The sequence below is a fragment of the Pundamilia nyererei genome, unplaced genomic scaffold, assembly GCF_000239375.1.
Source record: "Pundamilia nyererei isolate P.nyererei 1_Seehausen unplaced genomic scaffold, PunNye1.0 scaffold00044, whole genome shotgun sequence".
In the NCBI taxonomy this organism is placed as follows: Eukaryota; Metazoa; Chordata; class Actinopteri; order Cichliformes; family Cichlidae; genus Pundamilia; species Pundamilia nyererei.
This window is the reverse complement of record NW_005187445.1, coordinates 2,879,663-2,907,645: the sequence shown is the minus strand read 5'-3', so window position 1 is coordinate 2,907,645 and position 27,983 is coordinate 2,879,663. Positions and strand designations below refer to the sequence as shown.

Genomic DNA, 27,983 nt, shown 5'->3' with positions numbered 1-27,983 from the left:
ATCCACTGAGGCTGGGTTTGTGTCATGAATGGTCAGTGTGTTAACCACCGAAGTAAATGGGCTTTTTCCACAGTCTACTCATCTTGGAAGATTTGTTCAGTGGGAAATAAGAGTTTATGACACCTTTTGTTCAGCAGGATAATATTTAAAAATTAACAATACCTTTGAAGTATAAATGCAATAAATGGACTTTAGTGTCACTACGAGTCTCATAGTCACCAAATCCCGTGTGGGATGTGATGAACGTCTCCAACGTCATCTTCAAACTCTTTTAGCTGCTCGTTGGCTTTGAAATTCACAAGTGGCATATTTAGTACAGATTCTGTGCTGTAAAACAAAATGAAAGCGTTTCAAGCTTTTGTGAAGTCTTATTGTCCATATTGGATGTGATATAACCACCGGACGCTCAGGAAAAATGTGTACTTCCCAGCTGGTTGTTTCCTGGAGGTTGCTGGATTTTGCTGCATGAAATCAGATGCAAAGAAAGTGCTGCACATGAAACCTAATGATTGGTGTGGTTAACAACAGATTGCCTGTAGTTTTTCAAGGGTTGCTAAGGATTGGACATGGAGAAGGTCACCTTTTACTTTTCCCTCATGACTGGTGGTTGTCAGATGATCATGGACCAGTCTCCTGGCCTGGGGGCGTTGTTCACTTGAACCACGATTGTCCAAAATTATGGACAAGCCACTGAAAAAAACCTTCATGAGGATTCAACAGGAAGTGCAAAAATATAAAATAATTTGTGGGTTTGAAGACAAATTTCTGCAACACTCTACTCAAAGACTGAGTTCTATTGCATGAAAAACAAAGGCACAAAAAGATTCATGGTTTTGCTGTGGTTATTTTTATAAACTGACATTTTGACTGGCAAACTGAACAGTTTAAGGTGAAAAGCTAAATTAGCTTGTCTGTCTCTATAGCATATATGCATTTATAACTCAGTGGATGATGATTAAAAAAGACAGACCTTTACTGCTTTAAACATTGTATTACTGTGACTTGTTAAGTAGGATATATCACCACCAGAAGAAGAAGAAGAAGCTGCTTTTGGCTCATAAGGGGTCGCCATAGCGGGTAGCTCCACCCTGGACGCCCTTGATCTGTGTCTCCTCTCCGAAGCAAACTGTATATCACTGCACTATGGAGCAACTTTAATATGCCATCGTCAAAATAAAAGAACCTTTAATGAAGTTACAGCAAATTTCTGCATGAATGTGAGTGTTAGGATGTGTGTTCTGCTCAGGGTTGCTTTTTTTTTTTTTTACATTTCTCAGACGTGTTCAGACCAGCTAAGACTCTTGGAGACATCTCATAAGTGTGTAATCGCTGTATGGGGGGTACTTTTTGTTCAACCCATGACATTTCTGGGCCTCAAACCTTTCAAAACACAGGAAGACCTTGTGGTTGTTCCCTATTGCTCTTGGATTTGGTTTGGTAGGTGTGTTTTTACAGCTGTAGAATCGAGGATCATCTCTTTCCGCACAGCCTCGCACTGTAAACCACAAAATGTGGCGGTTTGATCGACCTTGTTGTATAAGGCTTACGAAACAAACACTAACAGTTTAAACATGGTTCGTGTTCGCCCTGTTACGTGAGTTGCGTGAGCTTCACTCTGCTGTTTTTGTGTCACGATGTCTGTGCTCCTCAAACTTCCTCAGCTGAAATCAATTAGCTGTAACTGTACAGTACGTACACATGTCCCCTGTCAACTCATACACACACGCACACACACACCCGCACACACACGCTTTGTTATGGTTTACGCCTTCCCTTCTCCCCTCTATTGAATGTTGTCAGAATTGCTGCTCTTTGTTTTTCTTTGGGAAATAACATCACAAAACAATGGTCCTGCTCGCCTGTGTGTGGGTGTCCGTTTCTGCGTCCATACTGACATGTGCTTGTCTACCTCCGTGCTCGGCATTAAATTAGAAACATGCAGCATGCACGCTTGAATCTGCACACTTTGTTTTTGCACCCTCGATCTTCTTTTTGTCGCACAATCTTCTCACGCTCGCACCTTTCGCACAGCAGAGTTGTTTGCTTTACGGCCACTAACAATGGCCAACATTGTCGTGGAGATGTTGTTGACACAAGTGCCGTGAGAGGTCAAAGACTGGTTCCTAAAAATACCTGGCCTTTGGCGTTTCTGCTAACTGTTGCGTCACATGGAACAGTCTTATCAGAGCCTGCGTCAGAGCAACGGGCAGGTCACTCTATCCCCCTTTTCTGTGGATACACATTGGCCTGCTCTTTCACATGCCCTGAAACACACTAGCCTCACTAGGGTAGAGGCTTCTAACGCTGTATAATCACAGATAGCCCAACCATTCCTTTATCTTTTAAAGTTGTGTGTAGATGAATGGGTATTTGAGTTTTGGCCACAGACGAGATGGCGGGTTAAGAAAGAGCACAGAGGGCAAATCAGGCCTCCTTGTAGACTACGAGGACCCTGAGTCAATTTGTTACACTGGCTTCCTTGTCTAGCTCTTATTTAATAAGTATTTTGTATTTGTTAGATAAGATTAGAGTATGCAAACCCCCTGGGGTTTCACGTCAAACTTTCCGAAAGGCTGTTTACTCAATTTTCAAATTTCCATGAGGTTTCACAGAGAATAGATGCATTTCCATCAGAGGAAACCTCACACAGACCATATCAGCTGTTTACAGTTTCAGCATCTCCCGGTGCTGGAGTAACCCTGTGTGCGCATCATGCATCAGGATGAGGGGCGGGGGGCGCTTGGATCTCAGTGGGAGAAGCGTCAGCCTGCGATGGCCACCCGTGCAAAGCCGCAGCTATAGAATAAGGGAAAGAGGAACGGAGCAGAATCTGATATTCTCTGCACGTAATCCTTCCACAGCCTCCTTGATAAATAATTTGTGTGTTTAACTCGGCAGCAGCATTTTAACGAGGCTACCTGTCACATGTACGCTAGGCTCACAACCAGGATGGGACACGCACAGAAAACACACAGTGAAGAGAATTTGGAGGGAAATTTATTTTTGACTTTGGAAAATGATCAAATACAGTTATTTAGTGCTTAGTATGGCACAGTTCCACAGTTCCATTTTTTGTTGGACAAAGAGTTTTTGTAGTTTTGCTACTGTAGACCAAATCAAATAATCGATATGTGACAGAAATGCAGACGTTCACCTTTAATTTCAGGGGTTTTGTGAACATTTTACATGAATTGTTTAGGAATTACAACCATGTTTTATACACAGTCACCAGTTTTCAGTGGCTCGAAAGTAGTTCGATATTTGGTTGATTTGGAGTGTTGAATTTGCATTTTATAGCTTTTCACTGTCATTTTAAATATGATGCCTAAAGAGATTGCCAGTGCAAGTCAGGATAGCTATTATTAGGCTTATATAGCAAAACAAACTGATAAGGGAGATAGGAATTTCAGGAGTGGCCAAATCAACAATCATTCCTAAAAAGAGGAAACACTGGTAGAGCCATATAGTAGCTCGTCTTGTTATGTTGGTACTGAAGGCAATTGCAGGGCCTGGGTTTGAGTGTTCCTTTCACCATTTCCTGCACATCATTCCCCACACTTTCACCCTGCTTCACCATCACTCGTTTCACCATCCTGTTCCTATAATAAAAGCTTGAGTCCCCCCCAAAAAAAGTTCCAAAAGACCTAACAAGATGACAGAATTCTTTCCTTGGTTAAGAAAAGTAGCTTCACAACATCTAACCAAGTCAAAAACACTCTCAGAGAGGTAAGCTTGTCATTGTCAAGGTCTACACTCAAGAGACAAGAAGGGCTTACAAGAAGGTGCAAACCACTGGATACACCCAAGAATATGAAGGCCAGAGTAGGCTTTACCAGAAAACAAAAGAGCGTGCACAGTTTTGGACAGGTGAAAGTAAGGTTAACTTGTTACCTTAGAAGAGAAACAGGTCATAACCCAAAACATACCTCATTACCCATCAAACATGGTAGAAGCAGTTATATAGCATGGACCACTGATAGAAGTAGCAGGATAAATTGTGAAGTGTCCAGGGCTATTCTTTCCGCTCCGATTGAGACAAGTGAGCTTCTCCTCACAATGGAAATAGATAATGATTCAAAATATACTGCAAGAGCAATCGAAGAGTTTCTCAAGGCAAAGAAATGGGATATTCTTCAACGACCAAGTCAGCACCTGAGCTCAACCCAATAGAACACTCTTTTCAGTTATCGAATACAAAACTGAATGCAGCGAAACCTGCAAACATGCAGAAACTGAAGACAGCTGCAAAAAAGGTATAGCAGAACACTCAATGGATACGTCATTTGATAGTATCCTTGGATTCTAGGCTTCAGGCAGTCATTGACTACAGAGGATTTTCATCCAGTAATTAAAAACAATCCTTATATTTGAAATTATGCTAGACTGCCAAGTTAATTCTGACGCTCTGAAAATGATAGCCTGTGTGTAAAAATGCAAAAATGTTGGAATTAAAGCTAAAAGTCTGCCGTTAAATCATTTAAAAATGCTCTCTTGTGCTGGACAGACACAAAGATTGTGTGTTCAGACCTAACTGTACCTAGTAGTAAATTTTGTTTCGGCACGTCATTATAAAATTCTAGTTGTTGTTTTTTTTTCTTTGGTATGTCTGTGGGGGTAACATTTAAACAATAATTTAAGAATAATTTACCAGTACTCCACGCTACTAATCCAGTAAAAATGATTGCATTTTTAAGATAAAGGCACTGTAGTCAACGCTCAAAAGTTGTTAGCACATTTCATAGCTGCCTGCATTAACTTAACTACGCACATACACACATGCACATACATGCTCACACATGTAACACCACCAACACCACCCAGTATGCCAATCTGTGGACCAGTAAGAGTGCAGGGGAAGGAGTTAGCATCACTTCTGAGACTGATGGGGAATAAACAGCATCGCTAAGTGGCTCCCTCAGTGCTTGTGTTGAGTTGGTCCAGTGTTGCCATGGAAACAACTACGACTCAAGCAGCCAAGACCCAGTTTGGTAACTGTTGCCTCAAGTGAAGATGGGAGAAAAAAACCCATTTCAGAAATCAGGTCAAAATTGATTTCTGCCATTTACCTCTCCTTCTGAGAACCACAAAGCTCGGGGTGGGGGGGGGCAGCCATTGGAGGGGGGTCTGTGCTTTCTAGACACGATGCTGTTCGGCTGCTCGGATAGATTTGTGCTTTGTTTTCCTCCCCCCTGCTGTCGAATTGAGACAGTCCGTAATTAAACATGGCGATGACAGGGAAGGGGTCATATGAGCGGAGGTGGTGGGGAGTCGAGAGGAGGGATACACAGGAATACTGTTTGCCAGTTGTCTGGTTCAGAGAAGCTTATCTCTGGTCAGCTATGACTGTGCATCTTTGTAACCCCAACTGCTGTGGAAACAGTGAGTGTGTTTTAGGCCTTAAAGACAAACAGCTTTTAAAGAAGTTCACTTGCTTGAATCGTCGGCCTTGTACGGTTCTGTTATTTATACAGATTTCTTTTCTGGGTGCCGATAATTGACTTTATTGCTAATTGCATCTCCTTTACGTTCCTCTAATACTGATGTAACTCCTCTATGAGGCTTCTTGTTTTATCACAGCAGTTATTCCTCAGTCTGCCGGGCCGTGCGTCGTTGCGGGGTGTCCCACGTATTCCAGACAACTTGATGATCGTGTGATTTTCTTCTTATGCAGATTTTGTTGCCATTAAAATAAATTAAAAAGGTTTTTGCAGCACTAGTGCCAGAACCCTCATCTTTTTTTGTTTTTTTCTTTCTTTTTTTTTTTTTAAAGTCGCACTCTCTCCACAGAAGTCACACCCGCCTGGTTGCCAAAGGAAATGTGTGTGTTGCATAGTTTTTCAGTGTTAGGACCCCCAGCTTGTCTCTGTCCCTGCTTACAAAAACTGATGGGTAAGGAGTTTTAAAATGCTCAGTAAGAATAAGTTGCTTCATATTAAATTCACGTGAGTATTTGCGTTGAGTGTTCCTTCTTCAGTCATCTTTCTCACTCACTATGTGTTAATAGACCTCTCTGCATTGAATCATACCTGTTATTAATCCCTGGCTCTCCCACAGTATGCCTTTTGTCTTGTCTTCCTTCTCTCACCCCAACCAGTCGCGGCAGATGGCCCCGCCCCTCCCTGAGCCTGGCTCTGCCGGAGGTTTCTTCCTGTTAAAAAGGAGCTTTTCCTTCCCACTGTCGCCAAAGTGCTTGCACATATGGGGTCATATGATTGTTGGGTTTTTCTCTGTATGTATTATTGTAGGGTCTAACTTACAATATTAAGCACCTTGAGGCGACTGTTGTTGTGATTTGGCATTAATGCATTAAAACCAGCAGGCAGATTTATTAATGGACATCTGAGTGAGTGAAAGAGTTGGTCTGGTAGTGCAGTCAAGCTTCAAAACAATATTCGTTACAAGCAAATATTGTTGCTGGCTTTGCAAATAAGTTACTTTTGAGAGCAGGAACAGTTGTGTAAAAGTATTCAGATATAACATGGGCCATCAGTTTTCCTTTTTTTTCCCATTTATAACTCTAAAACTAAGAAAACTTAGTACTTCCTTTTTGCTTCCATGGGAATTAAGTGGGTAAATAGCAACCAGGTGCTGCTAATCTGTTGCACTTTATTAATTAATCATCAGCAAGTGTGAGCACCTATATAAAAGCTGTTTTATTGGTCTGGAGCATTCAGGTGTGTGTTATCACAATGTTGCCCAGCTTTGAACCCACTAGATTTCTATAGAATTGTCCTTTGGACAGACAAGCCCAAGGTGGAGATCTTTGACCAGAATAATAACACCGTAAATAATAATGCAAGGCAAAAATACAAAGTACAGCGTGTCAGCACAAACACCTCACACAGCTAGCTGTCAGTCAGAGGGGAAGAGGTGATGATGTGGACTTGTTTTTCAGGCCACAGGACCTGGGCACCTTGCAGTCGTTGAGTCAACCATGAAATCCTCTGTGTGCCAAAGTTATGCATGAATGAACGCAAACCTCAGTGAACTGAAGCTGTATTGTAAAGTAGTATAGTGTAAAATGCAGGAAAACAAAATTCCTCCACAACAAGAGAGACTGATGAAGCAATATAGACGACAATTATATGAAGTTACTGGTGCTAAAGGTGGTTCTACAAGCTATGAAGTCGTGAGATGTGGTGTCGTTTTTCATAGGACCGCAGCAAGTCCTTCCTTTGACTGTAAATATACTAAAAACCCACTTCATCCAGTAACTAATGCAAGCTGCAAGTAATAAATACTGAATAAATGTTTTATTCTTGCCTGGTGGAAAGGTATCTGCATAAATGACTTCTGAGTAAACGTGGCGCTATGATCCTAAACTGTGTTTGGTCTGAAGCACTGTTTCTTTGAGTCATACTTAAATTTCCACTCATGGAAGGACATTGTTTTATGCAATCCCACAAAGCGAATTACTATATTAAAAAAATTAATCAGATCTGTTTTTGTTTCTTGGATAGAAACGGACAAACAGAAGAGAGTGGATGACTTTTTGAAAATCTTTTGTAGCTGGTAAATGTTTTGTTGACGAGTATGCAAAGTGCTCACATTGTACTTTTATTATCAGCAAACTGAACCGTATTTGCACGAGAAAGTGCTATTTCTGTTTAAATGACGCTGATTCTTGTCAGTTTTAGACAGACAGGATGACAGAATTTGGAAACTGTGTTTTAAACAGTTTGATTAAAGGTGTCGTGGAAAAAAGGATTTCCTGGGAAACTCTGCTCTGCTGTTCATCACAACTTTACTGCTTCTGACAAGTTACAGGCACGACGGGACTGCACAGGTGACCACTCTCCAAACTGTTTAAAAAGATTTTAAATGTGTCTCAGCGGCTGACGCTCCGCTCGTAGACCACCCGGCCGAGCCAGGGAGCAGAATGAGCAGGCGGGGCTTGAATATTTATCTGTTGATGTGTTTCTGGTCATTTCAGATAAGGGCAGTGTGAGCTGCGTGTAGACATGAGGCTCAGGCTGAGTACACAAACCCAGCAGCTGCCTGGCACCAAACACACATAGACTCTTTCACAAAGGCTGAAAGTGACAGCGAACGCGAGTCAGAGCAGGCGGGAAAAATAAATAAATAAATGAAATGAAAGAATATGGAAATAAATAATCTGCCCACTCGAGGAAAGATAAGAGTCAACCTACGGGAGAGACTCTTAGGTTTTGTGGGGACTGAAACGCTGTCATTGTGTTTGAGGTGCGAGAGTGTGGTTTGCAGAGCCTGATCTAACACAGATGTTCTAAGGACTTCCAGATGCTTCTCAAAGGCTGATAGCCTATGACTTGCACTCTTGCTGGGATCGTTTCCACAATAATATCCCATCATTCACCACTCCCTCTGGGAGAAAGTCTTAATAAATAAATTCAGAATCTTGTTTGTAGCGCAGTTTTCGCTCTGGGTAAATAATTTTTTTCCTTGTCTCCTTGAAATGCTCTCAGTGTATTTCGGGACAACATCAAGCTCTTTGAGGTGAAGCGACGTCGAGAGAGTTCGTCGATTAATTGACATTTTGCGAAGCCACTCTCACAGACAGATGCTTGGGCTTAATGATTTCTGTACATGTTGGAAAAGCTTAAGCTGTGTGTTTGTTCACTCGAATGTCTGATTACAAGCTAGCTAAGTGATCCAGTTTTATTTCCACAATTAAGAGTTAGCAGACCATTAGATACTTAAATGAATTGCTTATTATTTCATTTTAGTTTATTGATTTAGTCAATAATGATAATCTACTGTGAAAAAACAGGAACTTTTTTAATGTAATGGTGTCAGTTAATGCTTCATCTGTTACTTTGGTGTAGTGTGGCAGGCCGTGGGTGATGTCTGTCAGTAAGAAGGTTAAAATGCTCTCAGAGTTTCAAACTTTTGGCTTAGACTAAATAAACAGTTAACACTATGTATGTATATGTTCCACTCTCAATTAGAAAATGCAGGGTATCAACGGTTAATGCTATTGGAGGTGATGATGTAATGCTGTGGGGAATATTTTCTTGGCACAACTAAGTGACTGCTGAGCACATAACACAACGGAGATGAAATGAATAGCAATGAAGTGCTAAAATAAAAAATTATGACGGTTTATAAACCAAATGCAAAAGATGATTCCAATAGAGAGGAACGGTGTCCCATTTATTTCATTTTGCATTTAGAATCTTACTTTAATACAAGCTTGTTAATGCATAACCTAAGAAGCAAAAAATCTGAAAGGTGTGTCGATCGAATGTATTATCTTGAACATCTCTAAGTGAACTTTTAGCAGCTTCTCAATGACTTGGTGAGTTAAAAAAAATATAAATATATATATATTGATGAAGAGTTGCTCATAGGAGGGAAATCAGGGCCAGAGCATCCTGAAAATGCAATATGTTCCTCTGACTTTGGTATGTTGACAAAGACACCAGCCAAGCCTCGCACACATTACCTCCCCCTCCTCGGCTGGTCCCTCACTCTGCACCCTCCCTGAATCTGGGGGGGGGACTGCAGGTCATTGGAGTGAGGCTGAGGAATGTGGGTGATAGTTGCTAAGTGAAGGCTCCGTTGCCATCTCTGATAATTCACAGCCTCCGTGGGTGTAAGTTTCGGGCCAGCACTAAACAGAACCTTTCACAAGACTGAGAGAGAAGCTCACGCTGAGGAAGAGTGAGAGGGGGAAGGAGAGGATGCCTGAACAACATCGAGATATATGCAAAAATCATCAGGTCTCTGTCTTCCACGTAGAACAAGGCCAACAATGAGCTCTTTTTACCTGAACGTTAAGTCACGAGACCGAACATAATACCTGTACGGACGTCACAGCAAAGCTTGTTTCCAATCTGACCATCTCGGTTAAAAAGATGAAACACATCATATTTTCTTGCTTACAGCCAGTCTAAATGGATTTAAGGTGTAATTTTCACATCCTGAGAGAGAGAGAGCGAGAGAGCCTTTGGTGCTCTGTTTCATTTCACTGCCTTTTGTCAACTGACTTGTCACTTAAAGAGGTCTGGATAAATAAAGTGGTGTAGTAGTAATATCGTGTGTCAGTGGGAAATTTAGTTAAGGTCATCCGTGATCTGATAGTTTTGTACACTCATGCACACAAACGCCTTGTTGTGCACCGGGTTGGGTGTGGGCTGAGTATTGTTAAGAAGGATGGGGAGCAGGATGGGGGATTAAAGGAGGGGGTGGCAGGTCACCTACTGCTGCGCCATGTGAGCATACCGAGAAGAAAAGAAAGAGACGCTTGGACTTTGCACTGTAACCTTAGTTGCTTTGAGGTGGGGGTGTGGTTTGTAATGAAACTGGCTTGTGAGTGCCAGATATCAGCCTCACTGAACTGTCTGTGCAGGAGTGAAGTGTTAAGTAATTTAATTCCTTTATCTGCACAGCACTTTTTCTTTGTTCTTGGCCTTCAAATTTGCACTACAAATACTGGATTTTTCTGAGTTAACAGTAAAAACAGTTTCTGCCAAACCTGTCATCACCCTCATCTTTTCTTATACGTCTTATATTTCCATTTTTAAAAAAAATCAAAGTCCACCCTGTTTGAAGGCAGGTGCATGTTAAGACGGTGGGAATGGCGTGGAACTGCTCTCCCCCCCCCCTCAAAATCTCATAGCCCTCTAGTGTCGTTCAGCTAGTAGTAACTTAGTACCTTACTGAAGTACCTTACGGAAATATTTGTGCTTGTAGAAATACTGCTTACTAGTATTTCTATGTTATCTGACTTTCTGCTTCTATTCCACTAAGTCTGAACCTCCATGGGATTTATATCTTGTCTTGATGCATGCTCAATCATCCAGGTAAAATAAAACCCAAAAAGCTGATGAACAGAATCAACTTTTTGGGGTTCTTTTTTGTCAGTTTTAAAAAACAAATTCTACTAATAAATGCTTTATTATTATGGATAAAGCTCCCTAGCTTTGTAATTCAGTTAATTTCCATTCAGTTTTATTAATATAGTGCTGATTTATAACAGAAGTTACTTCAGAGCGCTTTCTTGTTCTCGAGAATAAATGAACCCCTATGGTAGCACTTGGTAACAGTGGGAAGGAAGAACACCCTTATTACAGGAAGGGGGAGGGGAGTATAGATAGACAAGGACAAAAAACAAACTATGGGAGAGGGAATACAAAACTTCATGCACGGAAATGCATAAAAGATGGAAGTGGAAAAGAAATTTTAAGTGTCCGAGCCAAAAGCAGCATAAGTAAGGAATAATTCATGTTCCCCTGATCCAGCTCTGACTATAAGCTTTATCAAAAAGGAAAGATTTGAGGTCTGTTTTAAAATTAGGCAGGGTGTCTGTCCTCTGAATCCAAACTGGGAACTGGTTCCACTGGAGAGGAGCCTGATAGCTGAAGGCTTTGCCTCCCGTTCTGCTTTTGTAAGCTAGGAACCAGAAGTGACCCCGCAATCTCTGAGAGTGACTGAGAGTGAAGTGCTCTGTAGGGATAATATGTCCCAGTGGAGTATCCCTCCCCCCTCGCCTTGTTCTGGGTGTCCCCTGTGTCACCCCATAAAAAAAAAAAAAAAAATCCTGGAATCTCCTGGTAACATTTTAAGGGGCCCTTGAATGACAAGGAGGGAAGGCTCTGCTGCACATTTCATTCATCCACAGTTCATTTCACTTTTCTAAATATTTTTTAATCAGACTAAAACTTCTTAACACAGACGAATGAATTGTTGAATTGTTACAGTCGCTTCGGCAAAGGTTAAAATACTAGAAACCAGCATAAAAATGACACAAACCACCATCGTTTAACCGACACATAACAAACACTCACTAAATGTGTTTGACTTGTGCGTCTTTCCTGTGTGGTTCCTTTTTATTTGGCATCGAAAGTTCAAGGACCCTTGCTCTGTTTTCTTTTTCTGTTCTTCGCCGCCTCTTGAGGAATTTTATCAGGCTTTTAAAGGGTAAATACTCCCCCATTCTCATGAGCTATTCTTTAACTTTCTAATTTGTGGATTTAAAGTGTTTTTCATTAATAACAGCTTCCTGCTACAGTGAAGTAAACCAAAGTTGAAGCTAAAAAAAACATTTAAATCCCTCGTAGAGATGTGTGTGCAGCTGAGCAGCTACAAGAGATCCCTTTCCCTGGATTTGAAACCGTGTGATCAGTTGCTAATGTAAAAATGTTTCTGTTTTAAATAATGCCGTTCTGTTGCACTAAATTTGTTTTAGTCTCATTGGACACTTTCAAACATGTCATTTGTCCGTATTGTCACGCATTTCTCTCTCCTCTTTAAAGAACACTCTTTGTCAGTCTGAAAAGGGGCCCGATGGCCTTAAAAGTCAATGTTTATAGGCTCGCTGTCAGGACCGCAGACTTCCTGTTAAAGTAAATGGCCGCCGTGCTGAACCCATCATAAAAGGATGAGAGAAATTATAAATACATTTTCTGGATATTCCATTAACCCCCCCCCCCCCCCCCCCCCCCCCCCCCCCTCCTCTTATTCTCGCTTGCTCGTCTGGCAGCTTCGGAGCTTCGCTTTGATTGGAGGAGAAGAAAAGGTGTAGCGTTGCTGTTGTGACAAATGCTTACACATACAGAACAAGTGAAGACACAAATGTAGCACTTTGTTTGTTTAGTGTGTGTGTGTGTTTAATTTTAGCCTTGCTGGCTGCGTGGCTCTGGGGATGGAAATGCGAGCAGCTTTTTAATGGATTTCCATGACATTTTGTACAAACATTCGTGATCCCCAGAGGACGACTCCTACGGACTTTAATCCCTTGCTGAGAGGCTGCAGTTGAAATGCTTAGTGCAGCTAATTTTAATCATAATTATGAGCCATCATCTTAGCAGAGACAGCAATTCTTACTTTTCTTTAGTAATTAATGAGGTTTGTAACCATATTCACTTTTACTTTTTGTCTTTCTTTTTTCAATATAAGTGAATTTAAGCTTATTTTTTAAAAGATGAAAGTCTTTCTTTATCAGCTATAGGTCCAACTCTTAGCTGAAGCCATTTGATGTTTACATGAGAGAATTTTTCAAACTTAAGAGCATTAGTTTTTACAGATGTTCTGACATCAGTAGATCTTTAATATTGTTGTTCTTTAATATTGCACTGTTTTCTGCATTTTTCCAAAATTTCATAGCCATATTTGATATTTATTTAATTAAGCACTCCTCTATCATAGCAAAAAATGTACTTTTATAATCAATAAATATAAACTTAATATATAATAATAATAATTATTATTAATAATAATAATAATTAAAAATTTTTTTTAAATAGATTTAGATTACTGATAAATAATTACGCAGTCTTTTTTTTATTTACATATTAACTCTGGAGGTTAATATGAGAGCAACACCCTGCTTGTTTTGTACTAAGGTTGTTATTGATTCAGCAATGCATCCATACAGTCATGCTGATCATTTATTGATTATACCCTCGTGTTCTTTGTAAGCTGATGGGGGCTTTCTGTGACTAAGTGCATTTTAATCTATGCTGTAGAATAGCCAGTGTTACTGCTGTTTTGGCTTTCCTGTGTAGATCTGAGCAGCTCTTACATAATGCCATTTTGATATCCAGGGATTAGGCTGAGGTCCTCTCCACAGACTGGCCGGCTGCTTCCATCATGTCACCCACGGGAAAATGACAACTGCTTTTATGGCAAAAACAAAACTATATGACATTCCAGTGACGTGATACATTTCGGTCTTCGCAAACCGAATATAACGTTTATAGTGGGCTGTAAGCCGAGCTGGTAATTCAGTCCAGTCGTGAATCTCACCTGCTGATGCGTAGTGGCGAGATTATAATGGCGCCGGATTAAACTGGGAAAAGTGACACCCTTAGATAAATGAGGGTGTTGTTGAACTTAGAGGACACGAGCAGGTGTGGTGGCCTTTTACAGGTAGCAGGTAAACGCTGCCAAGCAGAGCTGCTAAAGAGGTGGAGTGCTGTTGCGTAAACACAGGACTTTACTGTGTACTCTGTAAACCCACTAGCCTGTGCCCTCTTGAGAAAAGCAAGCAATTAGCTTGAAGGCTGCATGCTCAGACGCTTGGAGTGCGATGCGGACGTTAAATGAATCTCAACAGATAAATACTGCAGCTCATTAAATATTGGAAAGAAGACCCGCTCGCATGTAGAGAAGTCTCAGCTGCACCCACGTTCAGACCGACGGGCCGCTCTCACCTGCAGACATGCATCGTGCTGCAGGTTTCACTTTTGTCTCATGCCTGTTTTTGCTTGAACAGTGAGAGTAATGTAAACAGAGCTGAGCGCTCTGAGCCATCTGCCTAATGTCACTGTGGCCCATATCTGTCCTCTCCCTCCCTCCCTCTCTTACTGGGACGCTTCTTATTCCTGTCATCCACACATTGTCTTTTTCCTTCCTCATGCCGCTTCTGTTTTAACCACTAATTTCCTTCCTCCCCTCAACATCTGTCATTCTTCAGTTTTATCTGCGTTATCCATTATGTGCTTTCTTTCTTTCTCTTTTTTTGTTTGTTTTGTTTTGCCCTGCCCCGTGTTTACTTTCTTTTTAAACTCCTGTCCCCATTACCCATCTGCTTCTATTCTCATGTCTGTGATGCTCTGTAAACTATGTCACCTTGGCTTACCTTAATCCTCTGCTGCTATTCTTAGAATTACTTTCCAGCTGCAATGTATATATATATATATATATATATATATATATTTAATCATGCAAACTCTCTACTTAAGCATGATTCTTTTGATCAGTGTTGGGACAGGCTGTTCTGTTTTTTAGCAAGTACTCTCAATTTGTGCACTTAAATAAAAATTAAATAAAAAGAAAAAGAAAGAAATCAAATTGTAAACAAATCATAAAGCCGCAATAAAAGAAATGCACAAACACATAACGTGCAGAATGTTTAAAGAAGTCAGTGACGCTTCAGAAATTAAGATAGAAATTAAAACCACTTATGAGGAGGAATAGTCGATCCTGTCTGAGAATGGGATTAAAAAATGTGTTATAATTTTGGAAAACGAGATTGAAGATTCCCAGCATTAACTTTAAAGTACCGTTTCCACATGTGAACGACCCTAGTCTATTAAGCTGCAAAGGTTGAGCTATCTGGCTGTACCTTTAAAGGTTCTTTTTTTGGGGGGGGCTTTTAGACGTTATTGTGTTAGGACAGTGGAGAGGAGGCAGAACTGGGAAGGCACAGAGTAAACGGCCTCGGGGCAGATTCAAACCTTACGTCATATGGGTCACCTGCTCAACTCAGTGAGCTAAACGGACACCCTAAAGGCACTACTTAACATTAAAGGATAACAAGTTCTTGCAGAAATGTGTTTTCAGACTCTTTTAACCTTTACTTAACCAGCAAGTGAAAGTCTTGAGATTAAGAATCTCTTTTGGGTTACCGAGTCCGGTAACCAAACAAATTCTAAATCACGTCGTGCTGTGAAGCAGCATTTCCAAAACCGAGCCACGTGTTATGACAGGCCTAAGGTGCTCGTTGTACAGCATTAACCTAGTCTTAGCCTTGTTGTAAGTCAGGTAATGTAAAATCTCTCTATTTACTTTCAATAATATGAACATAAAATCACATAAAATCCAAATTCTCGCTCTTATTTTTCTCACCATAATATAATTAATTGTTTTAGTCCATCACAGGGTTTGGAAAAAATAGGTTTTAAACCAAATCTTGTTATGTTTTTTCCAGTTTTTGCAGGGCCTGTCTTGTTTTTAGAGACGTGGAGGCTGTAACAATCTATTAGCGACAGCTTGACCACTGTCCAGAAACCTGTTTTCTGTATGTCACTAACAGAAAATCATTTCCTGATGGTCTTGCAGCATATAAAATATTTTAGCTGACTGTATCAACAACTATACTGAGCACAATAGTATTTATGAATTTTAGTCTAAGAGAGCATGGTGGTAGGTCTCTGGATCCCCAAGTCAGCATTCCAAACCTCAGTAATGGCTGCTTCTGGCTTATAACCCTTATCTTAACTTTATAACACTAAATGTCTTGTTGTGGTTTTACAGTTTCCATCATTTACAAAAATATCCATCCATCCATCCATCTTCTGCTTATCAAATTCAGGGCTCTGTTCAGGGTGAATCCCGAACAGGTCGCGAGCCTCTCGCAGGGAAAATGACTAACACCGAGACTTGAAACACTCAAGTCAATGACAGAGGGGTAGCAACTCAAAAGGCAGGAGTAAATAAAAACACAAAGAAACAACTAAACCAACAATTAAAACAGAGACCATGACAACACGGGACTCAGGAGCGCCTAAATTCTTGAACTGTTTTCCAAAAATACCTAACAGTGCACAAAGGTTTGCTGACTTCTATTATGTTTTGTTTTTAAACAAGCTTTTAATAAGGAATCTTTTATGTGTTTGCATAGATAAAATAAAGAACAGGGTCAACGTAAGTGTAAAATAACTATTACATAGTTGAAGAAAAGTGCTGTCTTTGCTCTTTCATGGTCTTGTTTTGTCTGTTTTTTTGTTTCTAAGGTATGTTTAAAGCATTACCTGAAGCACAAAGTATCTCTGTGTATTTCCATTTCCACCCAGAAGATGTCAGTGTGTGATACACTTGGTGACAGAAAGACACTAAACAGAAGGACTGGAAAGCAGATTTCCGTGTTAAAAACCGCTCCGTAACACAGACAAAATATTTTGGATTGAAGTTTCCACTTTACAGGCCTGAAATCTGTTTCTTTGCTCCTGTTGATATTTGATGCAGGATGTATCATCTCTGGGTTTCCTTCTGGTGCACAGACAACCTTTGTTACTGTCTAAGTGTATCCTCTACCGTGAGAGGCGTCACGTTTAAGTTGTAAACAAGAGCACATCTCTGAAGGAAGTGGCCTTATGTGGGGTCAGCAGCAATCCCCATGATGCGTTTGGGCACATTTGTATTATTTTTTTTGGATACTGGGGGTTATCCCATGGCAGCAGCGCTTTAAACCACAAACACTTCAAAATAAGATAGCAGCACACAGCCAAGCTGCAAATATTAATAAGTGGTCAGTGGGCTGTGAGGGGTAGAGGGGACAACAAATCCCACAATCAGGACCATTTCCTGTCAGGAAGTGTGTGTGTGTGTAATCCTGTCTAGCTGTCCTGTGAGGACGCACTCACCGGTCCTCACAAGTTTGAAGGCCTTTTAGAGGCTCAAAATGTGGTTTTAGTGTCAGGATTACATCTAGGTTATGGTTAGGTATAGGGTAAGGGTTAGGGTTAGGCATTCATTTTTAATGGTTAGGGTAAGGGGCTAGGGAAACCATTATGTCAATGAAGGTCCTCACTAAGATAGCTGAACGGGGTTGTGTGTGTGTGTGTGTTAATAGTTTTGGAGAAATTATTTAAAAATAAATATATATGAAATGAATATAAATATTCAGAAGAAGCAGTCTTCTAATCTGTTTAAGTCCTAGTTCATATTCGGTCTGAATTTGCACCATGTAACGTTTATTCTGTTTATTAATAAATGTTACATGGTGGCAGACGATGACTTTTCCAGGCATCTGTACAGAGATTGGATTTTGACTATCCAAAGGCTTATACAAATAGTCTGTTCACGATTATGAGAAACATCATTTAAATGTGGACATACAGGAACAGCATAATGATGCCTTTATTCCAGTAATACTAGTCTGTTTACCTGCAGAGTGGTTGCTGTGTAGCAGTTTGATCACAATCATTTCGCAACCAAATAAACTGTCGATCAAACGTTATGTTAAAAAAACAGACGTGTGCTTCCATTGGGCAGGTTGAAGAGTACCACTTAGATTTCATTTAGACCTCTAATCAGCAGGCATTTGCTCAGAGCATTTATGTTACAGATTACAGATTTTATGGACTATATTCCATCTGTGATCTGCGCTATGAGCATTTGTGATCTATTTATGCTACAGTCGCACTAATGAAAACGGTGCTTGGAGACCACAACACAACCAAAATTATTTCAACCATTAATATGTGACCTTGTCACCTTTAAAGAGTCTTTAAAGAGCACGTCTACAGCAACTTGCAGTCAGCTGCTGTCTTCAGAGGGACTTTGATGTGTCAAGACTAAGATACGATGGAGTCAATCTGCTATTATTTTGTGATTGAACGAGGTTCAGTTGGTAGTTACATGCAATCTGTTTGTGATAATATTGCAAATAACTGACAGATTGGTGAAAATAGCAAATCGGTTAACGTCTACATACACAGAAATTCGATTTAAGTACTTACATTCAGAGTCGAATCAGAACCTTAAACATCTGAAACAGAAGTTCTGAACTTCCTCCACAAACAGTGATGTAGTTGCTGCAGACTGACGATTCAACTGCAAAATGACGTTCTCTGAAATCTCGCTCTCACATAGGACCAGAATACACCAGCTATGAGGCACAGAGACGGACTCAGATTGTTTTTGTGTGATCGTGTAAGCAATCTATTGTCATCAACTAAACACTGATTATTTCAACCCTTAGCCAATCTTGTTATTTTTGTTATATTCATATGTTGGGAATAAAAAAAGTCAACCAGTCTGTCTAAAATTAGTGCAGGCAAACCAAGGGGTCAACCAAGGGGACAGGTTGTGTCCCACCAGGAAACCTGTGTAATTGATTTGAGCTAAAAAGTGGTCGCCCAGAGGCAACCGGTTTATTGTTACTTGCAAAAAACATTGAGGGTTTTACCATCCATCACAAGAAGGTTGGTGTTTTTACTGAGGCTTTAGGGGCACAAGAACTTCTAAGAATCTTAGAGTAATAGCTGTATGGATGTGTAGCCCTGACAATCAGTCACATGCAGATCACATGCCACACCGCAGCAGATTAAAAACAACCACCATCCACTAAAAAGAAGTAAGATCTCTATATTGCAGTAGCTCAATACTAAGGAAGTATAATTGTGTTTTAAGACAAGTTTTAGGTCATGGTTGGTCACCGTCTAACTGCAAAAAGGCAATTTATTCCATAACCTCGGGGCAGCAATTGACTGCTCTGTCCCCCCTGAGCTTCTGCTTAGGTCACATGACCTGAGAGTTCGGACAGGAGTGTAGGGGTGAAGTAAAGTAAAGTCAGAGATGACTCTAAAAAGCACAGGTAGCTAGTGAAGCGAAGCCAGAATGAAACATGATGCTCTGGCTTCGTTTGATTTTTAACTATGTGTTAATGTTTTTGCCAAGTGCAACAAGTGGTTGCACTTGGCCTGCTGTTTTTATCTGTCCTGCAGCAAACATGACAAAAGTACACAACATGCTTTTTTTGTTTGAATTATTTGCCTCTATAGTACTTTAATTTGTTGTTTTACTGTTTATTTCAGACTCCATAGCTGACAGAAAACAGCCAGCATTTTATTAAATCAGCATTGGCTCTAACAGGATGTGAGTGTTTCTGTTACTTCCTGAAGCCTGCTGGAAACCATCTGTCTTGACTCGATTTTGGTCGGCAAAGCTTCAAACCGGCCGTCTGTGATTTAGGACTTTTATTTTTGGACTGACGATGGAATATTTTACCAAGTTCCTCTCACACACGGCCCACAGTGTAAAGGCGCCTTAATGCACAAACAGTCTTGAGTCTCTTGAGACAAACAGAGAACTGAAATGTCAGAATGACAAAAAAGGTAAACAGCAGAATGAAACTCACACCGCTTGTGTCGTAGTTTCACCCTTACAATGAGTGTAACACAAACCCTGCCGTCAGTTATCGTTTTGTGTCCTTTTATGGAAGGAAGTGAAGTTGAACACCTGTATCTCTGAGTCTGTTTGCATCACTGCCGCTACTGTTACGGGGATTAAAGTACCTAATACAGACCGTTTTCTAGCAGTAAAAGCTGCGTTGCTAGTGCATGTTTGATTATTCCTCTTCCTTCTTTTCTAATGCTTTATAATCTCTTTCCCCCCCCATTCACTCTCTCCAGGTGAGTGCTAATGTCCTGATCTTCCTGTGCACCAACATCATTGGCATCTGTACCCACTACCCTGCCGAGGTTTCCCAGAGACAAGCCTTCCAGGAGACCAGAGGATACATTCAGGCCCGGCTTCATCTGCAGAGGGAGAATCAACAACAGGTAAACCTGCACACACAATTCTATCTCCCAGCACTTATTTGCAACAGAACACAAAGAGTCTCTCTGCAGTGTCAGTGTTTAATGACTAGAAATGAACATAACTTTTTGATCTTGATGTTGCAGCATTTAGCGACACTCCTAATTCATGGTGGTTGCTTTCTCCAAGACGCTGGAAAGACCTTTGACTCGTTTTTATTGTCAGGAGTTTATCTACATTCTATATAACACCCTCATTTTACTTGGAACAATATCACTTACACAAGCACGTCCTCCAGGAAAAAGAACATCAGATGTACACGAGTACATTTATGAGTACATATACCTGCATGTGAACCTTTGCTGATTCCTGGTTTGGCTGTTGATGAGCTCTTTTGGTGTGGAGGAGGGCTCGTCACCAACACCACCATACTCAAACAGTTTCATTATTGAAAGCAGTGATGTTTTGACTCTTTCTGAAAGCGTACGGCCTGCACAGTCCATTTATTTCTTCTTTTTGTAAAGATGTATGTCAGTTAAAGTGAACTATGTGGTTCAGTATGAAGCAGCAACAAAAACTAGAGATTGACACAAAAGTTGTTTGAAACAGTTGTTATGTTTAAATTAATAAATGGCTTTAAATTCGCTCATAGCATGAATAACATTTGAGCGAAGAGTATGATGAGATGTAGCAGGAAGTTGAGGCCCTCTTAAGCCAGCCAAGGCTTTATCAACAATGGAGGAGGGCTGAAGAGAGGCATAACAAGCAATAGACTATAAAGGCATGACAGCGGTACATTCTAGTGGCTGTTTTATTCTAAACCCAAGAATTAGCACCATCTCACAGCACAGTGTCCATAAAATGAAGCAACAAGCATATGAGATCAGCATCAATAGACCAACCCAGAAAACAGGGTATCAATAAATACACGCTCAGTGCCGACATCCATTTCCTGTGTGGTGCTCCGACAGAATCCTGGGTCCTACAAAAGACATCTTTATATAAAACTATATAAAGAAATATATGTATATCTGTCTAAGGCTTCTAACTTGGGAAAAATTTCCCTTGCAAAACTCAATGCAAATCTGTCCATTAATCTTTGTGTTCTCCTGCCAACAGACAAACTGAATTAATGAAATAAGTAACTTCCTCAAACAAATGTAGTTTTTAGCTCATCCTACTGAATCCAGAGGACTAAAAGGCATATTTTTGTCTCTCAAATGGATAGGATAAGTATTTTCAGCTGCTGACAGGATGTTCCTCCGTGAACGACGGAAAGAAAAATGCCGACATGTTCATGATAATGAAAGGAAAGGGCACCCTTTTATTTTTGATAGTTTAAGGATAACATCTGGGGCGCAGAAAAGCGCAGCATATCAGGCTCTGGATGCACTGACAACACTTGTTAGACAAATCAGAAAAAACACGTCCTGTCTGCCTAAATCTGGACTTCTACCACAGCACAAACACACAGAGCTACTCACTCTAAGATATGAGTTCTAAATGTCTCTGTAAATAATGGGATAATAAGAACACAGGCACATACACATATATAGAAATGTAACCACAAAATTATGACTGACAAGATCTGCATTTCCTTGTTTATTTTTTGTGATTTCCAGGAACGTCTGTTGCTTTCAGTGTTGCCGAGGCATGTTGCCATGGAGATGAAGGCTGACATCAATGCCAAGAAGGAAGACATGATGTTTCATAAGATCTATATCCAGAAACACGACAATGTCAGGTCAGCCGGGCGTGTGGCCTCAACACCTAACGTAACATTTAACCCATGAATTCAGATTTTAGCTACTAAATCGTCTTTCTTTTCTATAATTGTTGTAAGAGAGGTCATATCATGATACACTGAAAAACATGTGACATTGTAAAGCATTAAAAAGCCTGTTAGGATTTTGTTAATCCCATAAAATGAAGAGAAAATAAACAAAATCATACCATAAATTCATCCTAAGAATGGCTAACTCACGTTGGTGCACACATAAACACAAAAACACACATGTTTGAGCGCGCTCACAGAGTCAGAAGACGGTAGAGTGGTTTGGCAGAGTGGAGGCTAATTAACACTAGTGAGGGAATACTTAATCACCAGCAGCCAAGATAAGATAATCCCCAAAGATGGAAAGCTTCAGCACACATTCAATTACAGCACTGAGCAAACACGGTGCACTCGGTCCCTCACACACACGCGCGCGCACGCACACACACACAGATGCTTTAAGGTCAAACACCCTTCCTCTCTCAAGGTCATCTGCCCTGATAGTAACATAATGCAATAGTATATCGCTGAGGTGTAGCTAAATCAAACTGAATCAGCTTCGTAGGTTTTTATCTCTCATGATCGAGGATTAACTGTGTTTTGTTTTTGCTCCTCTTCATCTCGTCCTCAGTATTCTGTTTGCAGACATCGAGGGTTTCACCAGCCTGGCGTCTCAGTGCACGGCTCAGGAGCTGGTCATGACACTAAACGAGCTCTTTGCCCGTTTTGACAAACTGGCGTCGGTAAGCAGTCTTCCATTACTTGTGTCTGTTTCTAAAAGGGATAGTTTGGCAGTTTAAGGGGTTGTTTTAGAGTGTTGATGGTGGATTTTGTTTTTATCCTTTGCTGTTTCTTGTGTTTCTTTGTTTTAAGTTTAAAAGCAGGTGAGAAGTATGAAGTGCTTCCTGTATGGATATGTGTTTTTATTTATATTTTTATCTTGTCCTGTTGTCTTTTCTTCCTCAGGAGAATCATTGTCTCCGTATTAAAATTCTGGGTGATTGTTACTACTGCGTGTCCGGGCTGCCTGAACCCCGGGCTGACCACGCCCACTGCTGCGTGGAGATGGGTGTTGACATGATAGAGGCCATCTCGTGAGTAAAAACAGTGTATACATGCACCTGTATGTGGTGTTTGTTTCTGCGTTGTTTACAGTGTTTTGCATATTCCTCCCACTGCTGATGAGACACTCGTGTGTGTCTGTGTGTGTGTGTTTCTGTTTTCCAGGCTGGTGCGTGAGGTGACAGGGGTCAACGTTAACATGCGCGTCGGCATTCACAGTGGCCGTGTGCACTGCGGCGTGCTGGGACTCAGGAAGTGGCAGTTTGATGTGTGGTCCAATGATGTCACGCTGGCCAATCACATGGAGGCGGGAGGCAAAGCAGGGTGAGAACGAGAGAAGCGTTTACAGTTTGTAAAAACTATCACAGTGTTTTGAGAACTCCAAATGCACGGCCACTTACTGCGATCATTTTTTTACCCTTTGTTTTGTTTTGATGTTTTTAAATTGCTACTGCTTCAAAAATAATTTGTTGATGTCTGGAATTCATATTTTTCCGTGGTGGTACAGTTCGTACTGATGTCGGAGGTTGTTAAAAGCTCTCCTGTTATGAAAATATCATATTTGAACTTCAAGAAGTACAAGTGATAAGGCCATTTTGAGACTTGACTTGAAAAGCTTTCTGCGCTCTTGAACGTTGTTTTACAACAAATTAAAAGAAATTGTTTCATTCATTTCTAACATGTTCCTGACTTATGTTCAGCAGCAGTTCTGGAGCTATTAATATATGCCTGCTGTCCCCCTGTGTGTGCCTTTAATGTGAAAAACAAAAAAAAATAAACACCCCACATAAAGCCACTTCCTGGTCTTTTCGTCCCTGCCAGGCGGATCCACATCACAAAGGCCACGTTGCAGTATCTGAATGGGGACTATGAGGTGGAGCCAGGTTTTGGAGGTGAGAGGAATGCGTATCTGAAGGAGAACAGCATTGAGACATTCCTGGTCCTTGGCTGCAGCCAAAAACGGGTCAGTACACAAACATACACACAAATATAAGAGGTGTAGGCGGGGAAATCTTCACCAAATTGAGACATTGGTCAGAGTTTTCTAGCCGAACCTGAAAAAAAACCCCACCAGAAAGGGACCAACAAAAAGGTCGCCACACACTAAAAATATACATAGAGATCAGATGACTGCCATGACAGTATTGCCATTAAGAAAACTGAATCAAGAACATAAATAAAATAAATAAACAAAATTCAACATCCTATTGGTTTGAGGAAAAAGTAGAGGTCACTGCTTGTGACAGTTCATTTGGTATCGCTGAAGACAAGGCCCCCATCTCTTGTTAGATCTACTCTGAATATCTGTTTTATACTTATGCATTTCTTCCATCTGTTTAACAAATAACACCACCTTAATTTAATATGCAAAGGTATATGGAGATTTAGACTTAAAGGTTTCTATGGAGCATCAAAAAATCACCAAGCTATGGTCCAGTCCATCTGGAGAACATGCCAGTCGCGTAGGGCCAAAAAATAAATACTAAAAGAAGAGTCGTACTGTATATGTGTCAACATGACAGGGATTTCACAGAGTAACAAGAAAGTAAAGTAATGAGTAAGAAAATGAGAAATATAAGTAATGAGTAATGTGTAATGTGTAATACATGCTCATTTGGAAGACCGTATTTGGTATAAAGGAAATGATGCTCGTCCGTAACACATCTGCCAGAGTCACAGTCTGCATCTACCTGCATCTAACACCTCATCCAGCTGAGCAGGCATAAAAGAATGGTTATGCCATAGTGGGACATGTAAGGAGACACTAGGAGCCTGTCTGTGATTGCAGCGCTGGAGAATAACAGAGTAAGAGGATGCATTTTTAACAACTGAGGTCTCAAGGTGTACCCACAGGGGGATATCTTCATTGCTTGCATCACTGGATTGGTCTATCCACTTCCAATAAACAAAGGCTCTTGAATTGGCTGCCCAGTAGTAGAGTCTCAGGAAGAAGAAGCCCAAGGCCTCCCACCCTACTGGACTTGTGTAGATGGGCCTTAGACTTTCAGTGTGACTTGTAGCCACAAGTAGGTAAAGTAGTAAAGTCAGTAAACTCACCATTTTAATAGGGTTCACCCTGACAGTCATAGTTAAAGGCAGCACTCTCCAACGTTCGATATTGGCTCTGAGTTTGTTGACTAATTCCATGAAATTAAACTTCAAGAGTAAAAAAATCATCTGCTTGTCTAAATGGCAAGGTTTTCAGAAAGTCTGATGAAATTTGTGAATGTTAAGGGCATAATTTGACCAGATAGATTTAATAGATACAGTGTGAATACCATTCCACTGACAAACTGGGAGTTTTGTTGCTTTAGCAGGCGATCAGTCCAAAGAAAACAGGCCTGTCTTCTAAAGCCAAAAGAAGAGTTGGTGGGAGTGTGTTGCTTCAGGTGTTGCTGAAATATGAAATATAATCCAGGAAATACAGCAGCTGTAAAAACAGCAACCTCCCGCTAATCCAAGAGGAACATGTAAGATGACATAGGATAAAATATAGTGGGGAATTCTGGCTAAAACATTACATAACCTGTAAAACAGCTCAAATTGAGTAAAATACAATAAGAAAGGACAAAATAGCTTGATAAGATGAAACATTATACAAAAAAAGAACACAATTAAATATGGCCACAGTTTGGATTTCCCCTGATATCTATAGTCTCAAAATCAAAAGGCGCAAACAAACACGTCCCTTCACCAAACACCTACTTTCAGCTTCTCCTCTTTCCACATTGTATTCATGAGCACAGGAACACATCCGTCCACTTTCTTCCATTTATCCAACCTAAGATCATGGTGGACTGGAGGCTGTGCCAGCGGTCTTATGGCAAGAGGCAGGATACACCCACCAGTCTGTCGCAGGGCGAAAACAGAGACAGTCTACCAGTTACGCTTGCATTCACACCTACAATCAATTTAGATTTGCCAGTGAAGCTAACCTGCATCTCTGTAAATCCTATTTTGAACATGAATATTCACTTTTGCTTAAAACAATGAAGTCTTGCCAATTTAAAAAGTATTAACATATTACATTGGAAACACTGAATATGAAATAAACACAATTCCATTAATTATAAAATAATAAAAAAATGCATTTAGGCTCCTATGGTGTCTTCAGACCGTGAGAGGAAGACAGAGTACCAGGAGAGAGAACATGCAAACGATGGTTTGAAACCCAGAACCTTCTCACTGTGAGGCGACACGGCTAATCACCGAGTCATCATACCTGTTATAAAGCATTTATTATTATAACATAAATCATCAGATAAGAGTTTTGTGTAAGAGCAGGTTACACTTATCTTAACAGTAGGGTGTTAATTATTTTTTCCCAGTTGTGCTGGCAAAATAAAAGATGAAGTGCTTAATAAAATGATTCATTTCAAATGATTTTATATTTCTGAACTACTTTAAAATACAAAGGTTTTGAAGCACATTGGCGATATAACAGATAGTGAAGATGTAATAGTTATTGAAGGAAACAGAGCTGAAAAAGCATAATTTGTGAATGAAGTCCTCTTGAAGATCCCGAGCTGCCTCGTGGGAAAATTGAAAGCCAGAATTTAAACAAACCCTCAGTCACACATTTTGTCGTTCTCCATGTTGTGTTGCACGAGAACAGTTGGTCAAGCCTTCGTGTTGTTCTCTCCGAGCAGAAGGAGGAGAAGGCGATGATGGCGAAGATGCAGCGGGCAAGAGCCAACTCTAACGAGGGGCTGATGCCACGCTGGGTTCCCGACAGAACCTTCACCAGGACCAAAGACTCCAAAGTCTTCAGACAAATGGTGAGACTCGACATCGACGCGCTGCTTCACAGCGACAGAGCGGCGCTGCAGCTTTTCTGCCAGAACCATAATTTTGTCTGCTCTCTTTCTTCTCCAGGGGATTGATGAAACCTCCAGTAAAGACAAGTAAGCACGGACTCTGACGCACCACTTTGCCTGATTGGGTTACCCCTGTTATCGCCTGCTCAGTCTGTGCCTCTTCTTTTTGCAGCCGTGGCGTTCAGGAAGCCATGAACCCAGAGGATGAGGTGGATGAGTTTCTGGGACGGGCCATTGACGCTCGCAGCATCGACCAGCTAAGAAAAGACCACGTTAAGAAGTTTCTACTCACCTTCCAGACTTCCAGTCTGGAGAAAAAGGTTAAAACTGTGATGCCTCATTATTGCTAAACTCTTTATCTTAAATATCAGCCATGTGTGGAAAAGTCTACTCCTGTTATTTCTGATTTTTTCTTTTTTTTGTGCAGTATTCCAAGAAGGTGGACGATCGTTTTGGAGGCTATGTTGCCTGTACTCTGCTGGTATTCTGCTTCATATCCTTCATACAGATTGTTATTTTTCCACAGTGAGTATTTCACCCATTCCCATAATGCTCTACTGCGAATGCTTCTGTGTATAACCCCATCAAGGGGACCCGTTAGGCTCATTTGTAGCTATTCTTGGTTTCTGTGAGAGTACCTTTGCATGAGTCACAGCTGAAATGATTTATCTGTCCTTTTACAGATAAGATTGATTAAAAGAAAAAAATCTCACAATCCCAATGATGTAAAACATTTTAAGTTATTAACAAAAAACAAAAACAAACATGCTGATGTTATTTATGAGATCTGATCTCGTTCGTATTTTGACTTTAACCTCCTAGGACATTTTGGGTTGCCTAGACCAAAATACTAAATTTTGCTCTACAAGGGCCTGATATTCATGTACAAGCACATGATATTGCCACTGCTCGATCAAAAATTAAAACGAATGTCCTCATTTATGGATCTCATTTTTCTCAGAAACAAAAATCTTGTAAAAAAAACTATTTGTTTTTACATTCATGAGGTCCCAATCAGCCCAAATATCAAAGAGAAATTAAATGCCATGGTTAAAGATGGCGAAATGTTGTCGGTTTCAGCATAAAGACCAAACTGTTGCAGCTAATGTAGAAATTCTAAGGCTTCATTATGAAAAAGTTTTCATAATTTCATCTTTATTTCTGAAATATCTAGCTTTTTCTCACGCCAAAGTGTTTAAGCTCTAGGGGTGCAACGATACACAAAATTCACGGTTCGGTTCGATACTTTGGTGTCACGGTTTGATATTTTTTCGATACAAAAAATGTTCATGCCTTTTTAATTTGTCATTTATTAAAATTATAAATATATATTTTAACTCAAAAGTACAGTTTTTAAATTT

At 40.5% G+C, this 27,983-nt stretch overlaps 1 protein-coding gene across 3 annotated transcripts in view; it reads left to right on the top strand.

Moving 5' to 3' along the window:
- The window catches only part of LOC102209460 (adenylate cyclase type 6), a 47,123-nt gene that overhangs the window by 11,984 nt on the left and 7,156 nt on the right, over window positions 1-27,983 (top strand). For all 3 annotated transcript variants that reach the window (XM_013910455.1, XM_013910454.1, XM_013910453.1), the window contains exons 4-13: window positions 19,842-19,991; window positions 21,591-21,712; window positions 22,374-22,485; window positions 22,709-22,836; window positions 22,970-23,128; window positions 23,627-23,768; window positions 26,455-26,583; window positions 26,681-26,709; window positions 26,795-26,942; window positions 27,050-27,147. In XM_013910455.1, the coding sequence (XP_013765909.1) occupies window positions 19,842-19,991; window positions 21,591-21,712; window positions 22,374-22,485; window positions 22,709-22,836; window positions 22,970-23,128; window positions 23,627-23,768; window positions 26,455-26,583; window positions 26,681-26,709; window positions 26,795-26,942; window positions 27,050-27,147 (1,217 nt within the window). The remainder of the gene's footprint in view (window positions 1-19,841; window positions 19,992-21,590; window positions 21,713-22,373; window positions 22,486-22,708; window positions 22,837-22,969; window positions 23,129-23,626; window positions 23,769-26,454; window positions 26,584-26,680; window positions 26,710-26,794; window positions 26,943-27,049; window positions 27,148-27,983) is intronic.